We start from the raw sequence: 14,750 nt of genomic DNA, 5'->3' as shown, positions 1-14,750 counted from the left end.
AACTAAGAAGCTAACATTGACCCATTACTATTCAATACATCCCACATTCACATTTCATTTGTTTATCTGTAATATGGTTTTTCTGTCCCGGAATGTCATCCAGGATGCCACATTACATTTAGTCTTCTTGTCTCTTGAGCTTCTTCATCCCTCACCCTTCTCTTTCCTGCTGTTCTCATCGGAAGCAAGTAACGAAGCAAAGCCCAAGATCGAGGATGGGAGTTAAGCTCTACTTCTTTGAAGAGGGAGGAGGAGTATCTACATAAATGAGTTGGAATTCTTCTGTACAGGATATTTGTCTTTTCTCCATTTATATTAGTATAGACTCATGGATATTTATTTTGTACTTTTGGTTATAATCCAATTCTATGTTATTTATTTTGCCGATAAAATTGTTCTAACTTTGGACATTAGGAGATCTTTCAAATTGACCCCTGTGTCCCTTTGACATACTCTGTTGTTGTTGTTGTTGTTACTATTATTATTATTATTATTATTTTAGAATCTCTTGATTTTCTGGCACTGTAAGATGCTGTAGGCTCCTCTTACACATTTCTTGCCCCAGTTCTAGGACAGCTATTTCTCCAAGAGCCCTGGTTTATTTATTTCTTTCTTTATTTACTTCGGAGAGTTGAAATCATGTTTGGGTGTTTCTGGGTATTGGGTATGCTTGCTTGCAAAAGGTTGTTATTTCCTGTATGCCCTGTCGGTGAACAGAGCTGAGAAAGGTATGTACTTACAGTAACCCATGGATGCCTAATCCATGCATGCATACAGATATGCATATCTATAATTTCATCTTTGTCAGTCTCTATATCAAGCACTAAGCATGAGTTTATACTTACGTCATTGATTTTAATCCAGTACTACGTGGTTCATGCTAGTCTTTTCCTCTTGCTTGTTTGCAACCTCCCTGTTTAGTAGTACGAAACCTGGCTTCCACCATCTGCTGTCAGTTTACTTGTTGCTCATCTCTAGTAGACATGTAAAGTAGTTTCAGAATTGTTAATCTGTAACTTGTGAAAGACAGTTTAACCTACTAGAGTACAATGTTTATGTACAGTTCTTTCTGTCTTTACTTTTACAGTTTTTAGTCAAAATACCATTTTCCAAAGTTAGATCAGTTCTTTTTCCCCAACCCTTCAGTAAGGTTGTGCCATACATTTGTAATACAATCGGATTATTTTGTCACAGTCCCCATTTCATCTTGTACATCCCTTGCCCTTTTGGCTGATTTGTAAAATTTGTAGGTATTAAGGTTCACTGTGTGCTGTAAAGTTTTTTTTTTCTTTTATAGATTGTTAAATTTATTTAACTATATTCCACTGTACAGATTACTATAATTTATTTAAATAGTCTCCATTTCATAGACAGTGATTTTAAAATTATTTTCTAAAACAAAATAATCCCTTAAATATTAATCTTGTAAGTGCAGTGAATTTTGCCTTGATATTATTATTTTTGTAACTTTATGTTTTTAAAACAAATGCAGAGTGTCATGTATCCACCACCATAGTACCATACAGATTAGTTCCACCACCCTTAAAGCCTCTCTGCTCACAATCTTTTGAGAGTTCCCAGGGGATCTCTTTCAGACTGAGATCTTAGCTTGATCTTTCATTGGAAAAGAAACAAGCTTCGAGTCTTTTATTTCAGGCAATGGTTCTCAGTCTCGGTTGAACACAAGAACTATCTAGAAACCTTTACAAAATACTGATGCCTGATCCTACCTCTAGGTCCTGACTTAATTGATCCCACCTGGTTTAGTTGGTCAGGATGTAGGTCTGGGTACTAGGACTTTGAAAACCTCCCCAGATGCTCACGGTGTGCAGCAAAGGTTTAGAACCACTCTGGAGTTCTCTATATCTTGTTTCAATCAAGCTGCTTTTTGATAAAAAATGCAAATAATTAATTGCTGCATTTACACAACTTTGGGGAATATAATAAATCAATATGTAAGTTTTGTTAATAAGTAATGTAGCAAGGATGAATTTCACACACTAATCTTGTGCAAAAACATACCTGTTTTTTTAATCTCTAATTGAATTCAAAATGAACCTCAGTTTCTCTTGATGACAGCAAATTTAATTTTGACAAGTCAAGGTTACTTAATTACTTTTAGTTTAAAACTCCATTCTTTGGGAGAAAACAGTTGAATTCAGCTTTCCTCTTTCCCTTAACTGTTCATCTTTTCCCTGGGATGACCTAGGCTGGAGTCCAGGTAATCTCAGATGGCAACAGCATCAGGGAAGGCACATCTAGCCTAGATGCATTTGGTGATCCCCATACAGAGCATTATGGTCCTGCTTCCTGTGGAGAATGTTGGGAGGAAAGTACTGCAGAGCAGAAATGGTTTTTAGGACAGATCTCAGAGAGAGTACCCTTAAGGGCTGCCACTTCCATCTCTGTCAGCAGCCAATGGATGTGGAGAAAGTCTGCAAGGTTTTCAGGTCAGCTGGAGAGGGGCACAGAAGGTAGTTGCAGATTGAGAGCAGGTGACCTACCAGAGTCCAAAACCTTGGGCCAAAGGAGCCCACAACAGACAGACACTTGGGAGTGAATGTAAGCCAGTGGCTGAGTGGGGAAGGCCACTGGATCCCAGAGGATCAGCAGCACCTTAGAGTATGGAGGTGATGGTTATGCCAGCCTGGAACATGGCCAAATGCCCTTAGAGAACATCATGTGGTGCTATCCAGGTTGATGAAATAGAAACAACAGCAGAAATGGGTGCTGCTGGTCCTCTGGGATCCAGTGGCCTTCCCTACCCAGCCACTGGCTTACGTTCACTCCCCAAGTGTCTGTTATGGGGTCCCATGGCTCTAGGTTTTGGACTCTTTGGGAGGCCTCCTGCTTTCGATCTACAACTACCTTCTGTGCCCTTCTCCATCTGATGTGAGAACCTTGCAGACTTCCTCCACACCCTTTGGCTACTAAGGGAGATGAAAGTGGCCTCTTTTAGGTGTGCTGTCTGCGGGGTCTGCCCTGAAACCATTTCTGCTCCGCTGTAGCTGCTTCCTTCCAGAATTCTCCACAGGAAGCAAGACCACAAGTCTTCTCTGCTTAGGGATTCCCAAACCCATCTGAGGCTTCCTTAGTATCTTCTGGGGATTTAACCTCTGTATGGCTAAGGAGCCGAGCCCTATCTTTACATCTAAACTGTCATTCATCCTTCCCAGCTACTCTCTTCAGTAGAAAGAGGGCATGGATAGAAAACTAAATCACATTATTCCTTCCTCACCTCTTCCTTGCATCATGAACTCTGTGTGTACTGCCCTCTAGTTTGGCTAATGCATGTAGTGCCAGTATTTTAGAATTAAAACATGATCATCATCAACAACACCAACAACACTTTTCTCTGTCAAGAATATAACTCTCTTCAAATAATGGGCTTGGGTTTCCAAACTGTTGCTTCTTTTGAGTATTTTCTAAAAATCCATTTAGAAATTCAGTCCCTGTCTATCTTCTAGCTATCTGCCTTCTGTTCAAAGCAGTAAAAGGCACTGAACAAAGTGGTAAAGAACTTGAGGCAAGAAAAATGTGGCAAAAAAAAATCTCTATAGATGTCTCAGAACAACACCACTCTACTATTCTGTTGTGATGTGATATGGACCAAATAAATATCCAAATAAATTTCAGTTTGGAGTTAGATGGATTTGGAAGGCAGATTTCCATGCAAGCAGAAATAAAGGCTAATAAGATATATCTACATTTAAAGAACCATAGATCTTTCCACACGTGCAATAGGAAAAGCCAGACATTTATTTGATTCTTGGCTGAAGCTCCAGATCACAGGCAGTCAAGACCTCAGGGTGTAAAAACGGAATATTGATATTTAATCTGTATTTATTCCAGGAAGATTTAACTTTCAAGGTGACACTTGGTGAGAGCTGTCCAAAGGGACTTTAGTCAAAGTCTGTTAGATTAAAACAAACAAACAAATATGAATTAAAGTGATTAAAGAATAAATCCACTGGAAAAACAGATTATTAACTATTTGTTCAGATTCCACAGATGAGTAACTCTATCTTTTGTTTTGTCCTCAGCTGGAAAGGCAACTCATCATGCAGAGTGAAATGAGGGAAAGACAAATGGCCATGCAGATAGCATGGTCTCGGGAATTCTTCAAATATTTTGGAACTTTTTTTGGCCTTGCAGCTATCTCTTTAACAGCTGGGTATGTTTGCTGTTTTTCTTCAATCATTTACTTCTTTTTATCTTTTCCATTACCATTTTATTATGGCCGGGATAAGACTGGACCAAATAGTGTATATAAGCAAAGTAACTTGTTATACCTTAGTCCTTGGGGATAGCTCTGTGAAAGCAAGACAGTAACATTTAATTTAGTTTCTTAGGGTTGCTTCTGTCTTTTTCTCTACATTATAAGTTAGAGACAGCACCCACTTGACACCAAGATAGAAGGCTTATACATGTTTATCTCCACAATCTCTTAGTGGGATATACCAATCCCTACCCATTTTAAAAACAAGGAACCTGAGCTTCAAAGTCAAGTAAAGATGAGCAAGTCACAGACTTTGCTCTTGAGAACTGCAGCATCTGGTTAGAGTTATTGGGTAAGGAAATCCTATTTCCATAGAATTATCAAATGAATTATGTAACTTTGAAGGAAAAGACATTCTTCCAAAAAAATTTTTTCTATAAGTATACAGGTATGTATTTACAGGTTATTTTTTGATACTATTTTTTTTTTAATTCTTGAAACAGAGCAATTAAAAAAAAGAAGCCAGCCTTTCTGGTCCCTATTGTTCCATTAAGCTTTATCCTCACCTACCAGTATGACTTGGGCTATGGAACCCTTCTAGAAAGAATGAAAAGTAAGTATTTAATAAGCTAGAGTTTCTATTTGCTGATTTATTTTCCATTTCAAGGACCCCTGCTTTAGGAACCCTTGACTTGTAAAGATTCTGACAAGACTCTCTTTGAACCTGCAATGACCAACATTTCTGCTCTCTTTCACACAATAGTGTGCTGGAGCCAGCTCATATCAGCTCACAAGAACCAATCACTACATTTTCAGAGATTGTGTAAGCTAGTTGTTAAACATAGTCATTTAATTTATTAAAACTTATATAAACTTGTAATTAAATTATATCAAGTTAATATTAAATTGTGTTTAAAACAAAGGTAATAAATAGAACTCATCTGTTTCTAAATATTTACTATTATCCATATTCTTTGGTTATTTATATCTATTGTATCTATGTGATAGAAATGCACTTATAATATACAGACAAAATAGAGCTACAGTCCAATTTCAGTGACATCCCATTGGTAGCCTGAAGTTGGTCTTTGTGGGAGTATATACACAGTGGAAATCTGCAGTTGTCGAATCGAAGCTTGACTTCTTATTTTGTTGATTGTCTAGACCAGGGGTTGGCAATTGACGGCCTGCAGACAGGCCACCTGTTTTCAGAAGTAAACTTTCATTGGAACGTATCCATGCTCATTCATTTATGTGTTGTCTGTGGCTACCTTCCCATTACCATGACAGAGCTGAGTCATGACACAGAAACATAGGAGCCCACAAGCCTGTAATATTTACCATCTGGCCCTTTAAGAACATATGCCAACCTATGGTCTAGATTTTAAAAATTGATGAAGAAAATGGTAATAATGGAGATTTAGCTTAAAAGTGTGCTTTGTTTGTAACTATTATATTGTCAATAGCATAAAAGTTGGTGAAATAGTCTTCTAATATTTAAAAACTGTTATCCAGTTCAGCTAAGAAGTTGTTCACATCATTCTCAAATAAGTGAAGTTCTGACATTTGTCTTCAGTGAAACAATTCATTGTTTCACTTGTGTCCTACTCATTAGTGTAAATGAAAACACCATTCATCATCTATTATACTCTACCATCAACTGCAACATAGGCTGGCTATGGATTCAGGTGTTCCATAAAAATTAATGAAAGCATTCTGTAAGAATCAATTTGCTACGTAGAATTTTACAATTAAGAATTTTGCACATTTTGTTATACATATTTTTGTGTATAATAAACATGCATAATAAACATATATATAATAAATTTATATACATTTCAGTTTCAGAGAACTGGTTGGTAAATATTCACCAGCAAACTGCTGCTGTTACGGAATCCTGGTTTGTACCACCCTGGAATTTGACACAGCTGGCACAGAAATTGAATAGAAATTTTTTGTGAGAATTTCCTGTTTAAAAAAAATTAGAATTAATTAGAAAACTTATCACATTAGAAAACTTAGATTATACTTTTTTTGCATGTTCATAGGGATGACCCTAAAATATACAATCCCTGTTGGACTGAGTTTATCATCAGCCATTCTATAAACACATGATGAGAATTACCAACTAGAAGGAAGGCTCTCTCACATGGAAAACATCTAGTCTGTCATCAGTGGTCAACCTAATTACATATAATTTTATAATAATTTTTACTTGCTATTTGAGATAGAGGTAAATAAAAAGAAAGTATTTACAGATGATTGAAATGTTCTTATAATTTGAAAACAATGGCCTGTTCTGTTGGGTTTGGAGTACAGTTAATAGTGTGTTAGAAGAAGGCCAGGTGCAGTGGCTCACACCTGGTGCCAGCACTTTGGGAGGTGAAGGCGGGCAGGTCACTTGCGTTCAAGATGAGCCTGTTCAACATGGTGAAAACCTGTCTCTACAAAAAATTAGCCAGTGCATACAACCTGTAGTCCCAGCTACTAAGGAGGCTGAGGCACAAAAATCACTTGAACCCAGGAGGCAAAGGCTGCAGTAAGCTGAAATTGTGCCACGGCATTCTAGCCTGGGCGACAGAGATAGATGCTGTCTCAAAAAAATAAAATAGGGTGTTAAAAGAGTAGTACTCACAGAAAGTCTTATCTTTTATTCCCAAGGGAAACTTATGAAATATAAACATGTATTGTAATACAATTTTTTAAAATTTGCTAACTAGTCTTCAACAGTGAAAGCTGGCAAATGTTATTGGGCCCAAGAAATTAATGCATTTTGTAGCTCTTTGAAAGATGAATTGTTTATAAAGATGTGTATATGTGTATATTTGTATGTATACAGACTAAATAACATTTAATATTATTTTGAGTATTTACAAGTAATGTCAGGTTGAAGATGAGCTTTTCTCAAAAATTAGAATTTGTGGTAAACTTAACTTTCTCTCTTGTGTCTTACATTACAGGACAATAGGAAAGACTACATGTGGGTTCTCTACCGCAAATCCCTCCAAACAGAATTAATACTAATCCTGACTTTGGTTTAAGGGAAAAAATTACTTATCTTGATGTTCTTTCTCTTCTGCATCTCCTGATTTATTTATGAGTTTTCAGAATTTATCACTATGTTTCCTCTGGGAAGTGTATTACTTCTCTTGAGGAAAATGGTTAAGTGTGAGATTGGGGACATGGCTTATACAGTGTTAGAGCCTTTTAGGGGCTATAGCAATCAGGCTTTGTCACAAATTGCTGAATGATCCTTTGTCATCTTGTGTATTTCTGTACTTTATTTAAGGTGAAGCTGAGGACATACTGGAAACAGAAAAGAGTAAATTGCAGCTGCCAAGAGGAACGATCACTTTCGAAAGCATTGAAAAAGCCAGAAAGGAACAGAGTAAATTCTTCATAGACAAATGAAATTATGTTTACCAATCAAATTTCAAAGCACAGAATAATTAACTTGAATCATGGTTTTTACGGTTTTTTAAATGCTCAAGATTTTGATATTATAGATTTTATTTTAAAATATTAAAATGCAAGATGAGTTTTGAGCTATTTTAAAATAAAATTTGTAACATTCAACACAAAATCATAGAGGTGCTCTAACTTTCAGATTTCCTCTCTCTGTAGGTGCATTACAGATATCTAAGTGTAAAATTAATAAATTCTTTTGAATTCCTGGAAGCAAATGCTTAGCTGCTCTCACTTCCCTGATCACACATACTTTCCATACCACATTCCATTTATACAGATGCTTCTATATTTTGTGTTTTTCAATTGTGTCCTTCCCCCATATAACAGAAAACAGTATTGACTAACAGATATACTGCATTTACTATGACTGTCACTATTCTGAGTGTTTTGTACATATTCTTGTGATCATCCCAATAATTTCACGGGGCAGGAATCGTTTTATAAATGTAGAAACTGAGGCACAGATAAACAGCTTGAACAGAGACAGGAGCATGCAAGCCAAATGTAAGAAGTTGCTGCAGGTCATCCAGTTTGACTGGCCGAAGCCATACTTGGCCAGAGCTTGGATTAGAACAAGTGTGGCTCCAGTGGTTGTGCTCTAAAAGGCCTTGGCGAGGTTAGGTCTTAACTCATGCTTAACATGAAAAGCAAAGCTGTAAAAGGGAAAAGGTAACAACATTCAAATAATGACTCAGGGCATAGTTACCAGAGATGTGGAAACAAGAGAGGTGGATTTGGATGACTGCCTTTTTATTTAGACTCACTGAGAAAACTCCCCATAAAATACTCCTATGTATAAGTATTCCTCCAGATGCAGACCCTACATTTAATATGCTCATTCCAAAGAGATTTGTCGATACTATGTGCCAGGCACCATTGTAAACACTAGAGCTACGTAAGTGAATAAGTAGGCAATGTCTTGTATCCTGGGCAGAGAAATATGTTCTAGTGAAGGGTGGGAGAATTGGGGGGAGCAACAAATTAACATGGAGATAAACAAGATCATTTCTATTCATGACAAAAGCTTCAGTGGAAATGAAACAGTGATAAGAGAATGATTGGAATAATGAGGTGGTACTACTTTAGATTGGGACTGCAGACACTGGCTCTCTGCAGAGGTTACATTTGAACTAAGACATGGCATGGCCAAATAATAAAAAAAAGCTCAGGTAGAATAATAGGAGAGTAAATCTAAAGGTAGGAACAAGCATGAATGTGATGTAGTCCCTACCTTCAAGGAGCTGACAACATATCAACATGTGGTTTGTTACAATTTTAGTTGTAGAGTACCTTGAGCCAAGTCTTGAAGGATGCATAGAAGTTCTCCACGAAGGCAAGTGTTGAAGAGGAAGGGTGCCCCAGGCAGGAGAAGCAGCTTGAACGAAGGTAGGACCATGCAAGCTAAATCCAAAGAGTTGCTACAGGTCATTCAATTTGGCTGCAGCAAGGGATTCCTCATGTGGGAGACTTTTTAATAATGAACCTGATGGTGGCATAATTCAATTCCTGAAGGGCCTTGGATGTAACAGCAAGGAATGTGGGCTCTTTCCTGAGAGTGATAGCAGTGAAAGAATGCAAAATGGTATTTTACCCAGATTAGTAGATTAGAAGGGAAAGATCAAGATGAGGAGCTGTAATGATCCAGCTGAGTGCTGACCAGGGGCCTGAATTAAGGCTACAGCCTTGGGAATGGACTCAAGATTATGAAAAGAAACAGTAGTGATACTCAGAAACCAGTTTGTGGTCACAGAACAGGAGAAGCTGTTTTCCCTGCATTTTTAATCCATATGGATTATCTAAGGCCCCTAGAGAACATAGGAAAGAAGCAGTATTGAGAGGAATACTCATGGACTCATGAATGCCTGAGACCCAGTGCTGATTGTAGGTCACATCAGAATCTGGAATTATATTTCTTTCCTCATAATTCAATCATGCTATTCAAATGTTCCTGACATAGTCTAGCCAGGACTCACCAGGAATGGGTTTGAGGCCTCTGCAAGGGCTGATCGGATCAAGACCTTATACGGGATTTTCATTACTGTGCAACATAGCCAGTCCCTAGGCCCCCTTAAGAATGCCAGGATGTTCATTTGTATTGGCTTCTTTCTCTGGCACTGACAGTTTATTAATAATTTCACCTCAGTAGAGGCCCTGCTGAGAAATATGTACACACGCTTACACTCATACTTTTGTTTGCTCCCAATTGTATAATGAGGCAAAAATTAAATTGGAACTATTAAATAATGACCATGCAGTGCAATTATATTGTAACATTTTTCAGTTTATAATTGCTGATTATCCAAAGATTTTCCTTTCTCATTATTACAGTGCCCTTTTGTTGAAATGAAAAAGATTTCTGCTGTGATGCTCCTGAGCTATTTCTTCATCACTTATGTTAATTAAATACTCATTTATACTTGTGATTAAGCCCTAATTGCCAACTAGACTTCTGACATTTCCAAATACTAAAACTTACATGGTCTTCTATAAGAAGCTAGCTTATAATCATCACAAACTTTTATGATATTGCAAGAAGAATGAGGAAATAAATATGAGAAAGTATATTAGGAGAAGGATAAGAAACAGGTTTCATTATGAACAAAGATTTAGAGATTAAAATCATGGTAACCTCACTCAATCTCTTTGTCAATTATTAGGAACAAAGTTGGAGGAAAACTTAATACACCATGTGTTTGTTCTTCCCAAGACATTCTTGGCTCAGCCAAAGCAATACAGAGACTGCTAAGTATATGTGGAATCTGTTAGAGTTAAGGGGTATAAAGATGGATCTAGAGATTCTCTGCAACAGAAAGACTGTTCTTGATAATCACTGTAAAATAGTAAAAATGCAGTTTATGACACTGCATTACCTAAGTGTTTTGAATGTTTCATATTCACATTTACATGAGAGAATTGTTTTCCCTGTTAAAACAAAAAGATCAAAGTCTGAAATTACATATGATTCAAGTTTATATGGTGTTCCACCAATCAGAATTTGTGTTTAGAGGTTGAAGGTTCCTTTATGTTGTGTTGCTTATTGCAGTTTGTAAAGACTTTGTGAGAAAGATCCCATAATGTAAGGTAGTTTTAATGACAAATAGTAAAATTATAATCAAGGATGTTCGAGAGGAAGGGAAGACTCTTAGAAATAGTCTAAGCCCTTACCTTACACTTGAAAAAATTGAGACCTTTTGTGATTGACCTAAATTTTTACATCTAGTAATGGTAGTTACATTAAAACCTTGGTATTTGGTATCCCTGGCAGGATTCTTTTCAATGCAGCATGCTGCCAAGAAAAAAATAGTGTCAAAGTTAAAATAAAATATAATTTAAAAATTATCACACATGTTCAGTCTCAGAGCCATATAGTGTCCTGGGGTGGGGTTAGAAGGGGATTGGTTAGAAGAAAAGTGAGAAGGAGCAGACTCAGATTGCAAAAATAATCTATGACCAATATAATCTAAATATGAGCCATCTGAAATTGATAATATATTTTGTAGACTGCCACAGTTTTAATATATGAATATTTAAGTATGATATTGTAGAAACACAAGCCAGAACCTCGGTACTTTTTCTGCCCTACCATTCTGGGAAAGGAATAAACTGTTACTGAGAAAATGTAATTAAATAAAGCCCATGCTTCAGGGATTGTGGTGTCTCTTGATCTTGGAAGGTGTCTGTTTTGTGAGAGGATTAGAAATGCTGTCTTAGATTTGGCCTTGGAGATGCCCACAGGAGATTTCAGGAAGTACCTTGCCTACCATCAGCTGTCTGCTTTCTGCAGTTTCTAGTATTTTCTTCAAAATACTGGCTGTTTAGCATCTCCACTGATTGTTCTAATAACTTTGGGTCAGTCCCGGTACTTATGAGGCCTGGAGTAATATCTGGGCTGCAGATGTACTAAGAGACACAGGCTGAATGGAAGGAGGGGAAGTGAGAAAAGTCTAGAAAATAGGAAAATGGGCAAGGAAAAATGGGATGGAGCTGACTCAACTGCCTGTAACAGTAGACAGCCCAAGAGTGCCTGTCAGGGTTCAGCTACTGGCTTTGTTGCGGGAGCTGAACCCACCAACACAATCCAAAGACCAAAGCCACCATTGAGATTCCCTCACAGGACAGTTTATTTTTCTGTGCTAACTTGTTCCTGTGGTTACTCAAATGACAGAAGTGTGGTTGGGGCAGCACATATTCATCAAGACCACTGAGTAAAAGCAGTGGTAACTGTATCCCACTGATAAGAACTCAGTGGCATCACTAAGTCTGAGGTTTGGATAACATTTTTGGCTCAAAATTTCTCAGTCCATAAGTGTCAAGGATTGAATGATGGAGGATTAGCATCAGTTAGTTTATTTATTTATTTTTTCTTGAAGGACTTCATCTGTGGTCAGCAGCACTGAGTGTTTTCTTCTCTGCACTTGAGGTGGAGTAAATCCTGACCTTGTGTTGGTTTAGGCATGCCGTTTGGTGTTAGGAGAACAGAGTCTATGGTGTAGGAATGGCCAGAAATCTAGGACTATAGCTTGATGAAGGTTTCAAAAAATGGTAAGGAAGTAAATGGCCATTGAATGTATGTGAAAGTCAATGAGTTAGAGATAGTGGTAGAAATTGAAGTGTGATAAGGGAGACCTGGGAAAGTCTATCAGTATAATGTTAGAATAATATGATCAGCCTTTGAAAAATACTAGTGACTGTTTTTCCTTCTCTTCCCACCATTCCCACACCATTAATTTACTGCTGATAAACATTTGACTTAACTTGAAGGTAACACCAACTTACCCACTAAGGTGATTTTGAAGAAAGATGAGCTGGGAACCCAAGATAGGTTCTGAGGTACTTCACAGTTTCACATCTCCTTAAAATGCTTGAGAGAAAACTTGGTCTCTGGAATGTTTTTCTTTTAATCTTCAAAGAAATAAGAATTTTGGAAGCAGACCAACTGCTGCTACCTATTTTAAACTATTGATAATAAAAAGACACCTGGGGTTGGAATAAAGTCATTGCAGTTGGATAATGTAGAACATGAGGATTCTTTATACTATTTTGTTTACTTCGTATGTATTTGAAGTTTTCATAATAAACAGTCTTTCATAATAAGTTTTTAAAAGCAGAAGTACTTTCTAAATCATTCAGATCAGCAAACTTGATCTTGCTAGACTTTTGAAACTACATGCATTGTTATAAGATAATGAAAACTTTAATGTTGAGTGAAATAATACAATATGCATAAGAATACATTCAATAGGTTTAAAAACATGGCAGAAGTTGAGAGATTGATGTCATCAAGATGGTGGAGTAGGAGATATAAGCCTTCAATCCTCCCCTCAACACGCATATGCATGTGTGCGTGTGCGCACACACACACACACTAACATAGACAGCTATTTACACAAACCACTATAGCCCTAAGAGAGCTCAAGGCCCATTAAAGAATCTGCAGCAACACAGAACAAAATGAAATGGAGACTATCCTCATAGAAAGGATCACTGGTGAGATTTGTATACCTGAGATTCCAGAAGCCAGGAACAAAGAAGGAAGACAGATGCTTTTGGTATTAGCCAAATTAACCACTGTGGTCCCTAGCAGCATTCTCTGCAGAGGACAACAGCATTTTTTGTTACTAAGGTACCCAACAGCCATTGTTACCACTCTCAGAGAAGACATAGCTGCACTCCCTGTCTACCACCTATTTTAACCTTGTATGCCCCACCTCCCAAGCTGCAGCTGTCTTTCAAGTGCCCACACTCTAGAGCTGTGTTCTGTGGCTTAACTGCTCTGCCCACATCTTAGATACTGGACTCATTGCTACAGCAAGCTAGTTCACATTCTGAACTTTAGAGTGCCAAAGTCTCTGCAAGCATGCCTGTGCTCCAGGTTCAACTGCCATAGAGAGCTAGATCTTTTTTTTTTTTTTTTTTTTTTTTTTTTTTTTTTTTGAGACGGAGTTTTGCTCTTGTTACCCAGGCTGGACTGCAATGGCGCGATCTCGGCTCACCGCAACCTCCGCCTCCCGGGTTCAGGCAATTCTCCTGCCTCAGCCTCCTGAGTAGCTGGGATTACAGACACGCACCACCATGCCCAGCTAATTTTTTGTATTTTTGGTAGAGACGGGGTTTCACCATGTTGACCAGGATGGTCTCGATCTCTTGACATCGTGATCCACCCGCCTCAGCCTCCCAAAGTGCTGGGATTACAGGCTTGAGCCACCGCGCCCGGCCAAGAGCTAGATCTTACGGCAGCTCCCAAGTACTATTACTCTGTGTACACCTGTGCTGCCATTCTTAGTTCCCCAGCTGTTTCACAAGCACATGTGCAACACATACAATTACTAATGCAGCAGAGGGGGTACCTTCCCCCTGGGCACCAGTGCCACTACTGCCCTAGAGCCCAGAACAATAGTGCCTGCATGTGTGCCTATGCTTTAGGACTAACCTCTGTGGCTGCTCCATGGGTGCCACTCATTAGATACCAGAGCCACCATTACTGCAAAAGAGCCTGAAAGCTGGTCCCAATTCCAAGTGAGATCTACCCCGAGTCACAACTTCCTTGGCAGGAGAAAAAACATTGGTAGGACCATAGCAGCCATTGTCATGAAAACCCTAACAACCCTCACTGCTGCTGTGGACATTCACAGCATTAGCTGCTGAGGATTCTGTAGTCTTCAACAACACTTACCTCAGCTGACAGAACTACATGGTTACTACCAAGGAGCTGCACTCCATCCATCCAAAGCCTTTACTTCTCCCTATTGAGGAAGGCATTTCCACATTGAAACTAGCCCAAATGTCTGAAAGAGGTAATTGCCTCAACAAATGCAATGCAATAAGAAACAACAACAACAAAAAAGACATATCACCACCAAGAGAACACAGTAGTTTTTTAGTTTTTGACCCTAGAGAAATGGGACTATATGAACTTTCTGACAAAGAATTCAAAATATTTGTTTCAAGCAAGCTCAGTGAACTTCAATAAAATACAAACAATTCAATGAAATCAGAAAAATAACAAAATGAGAAATTTAATAAAGCAATTGAAATTATTTTTAAAAACACAAATAGGAATCTG

The 14,750-nt window shown here is 38.0% G+C and overlaps 1 protein-coding gene across 1 annotated transcript in view; it reads left to right on the top strand.

The window, feature by feature from the left end:
• PLGRKT (plasminogen receptor with a C-terminal lysine) overlaps positions 1–7,902 on the top strand; it is a 72,451-nt gene extending 64,549 nt beyond the window's left edge. Inside the window, exons 4-6 of the mRNA XM_003928183.2 lie at positions 4,044–4,174; positions 4,723–4,832; positions 7,509–7,902. Coding sequence (XP_003928232.1) covers positions 4,044–4,174; positions 4,723–4,832; positions 7,509–7,630 — 363 coding nt within the window. The 3' untranslated portion in view covers positions 7,631–7,902. The remainder of the gene's footprint in view (positions 1–4,043; positions 4,175–4,722; positions 4,833–7,508) is intronic.
• The last annotated feature ends 6,848 nt before the right edge of the window (positions 7,903–14,750 follow it).

The sequence above is a fragment of the Saimiri boliviensis genome, chromosome 2 (assembly GCF_048565385.1).
Source record: "Saimiri boliviensis isolate mSaiBol1 chromosome 2, mSaiBol1.pri, whole genome shotgun sequence".
Lineage (NCBI taxonomy): Eukaryota > Metazoa > Chordata > Mammalia > Primates > Cebidae > Saimiri > Saimiri boliviensis.
The sequence above is the reverse complement of the archived record's forward strand: the minus strand, read 5'-3'. Positions and strand labels throughout refer to the sequence as shown.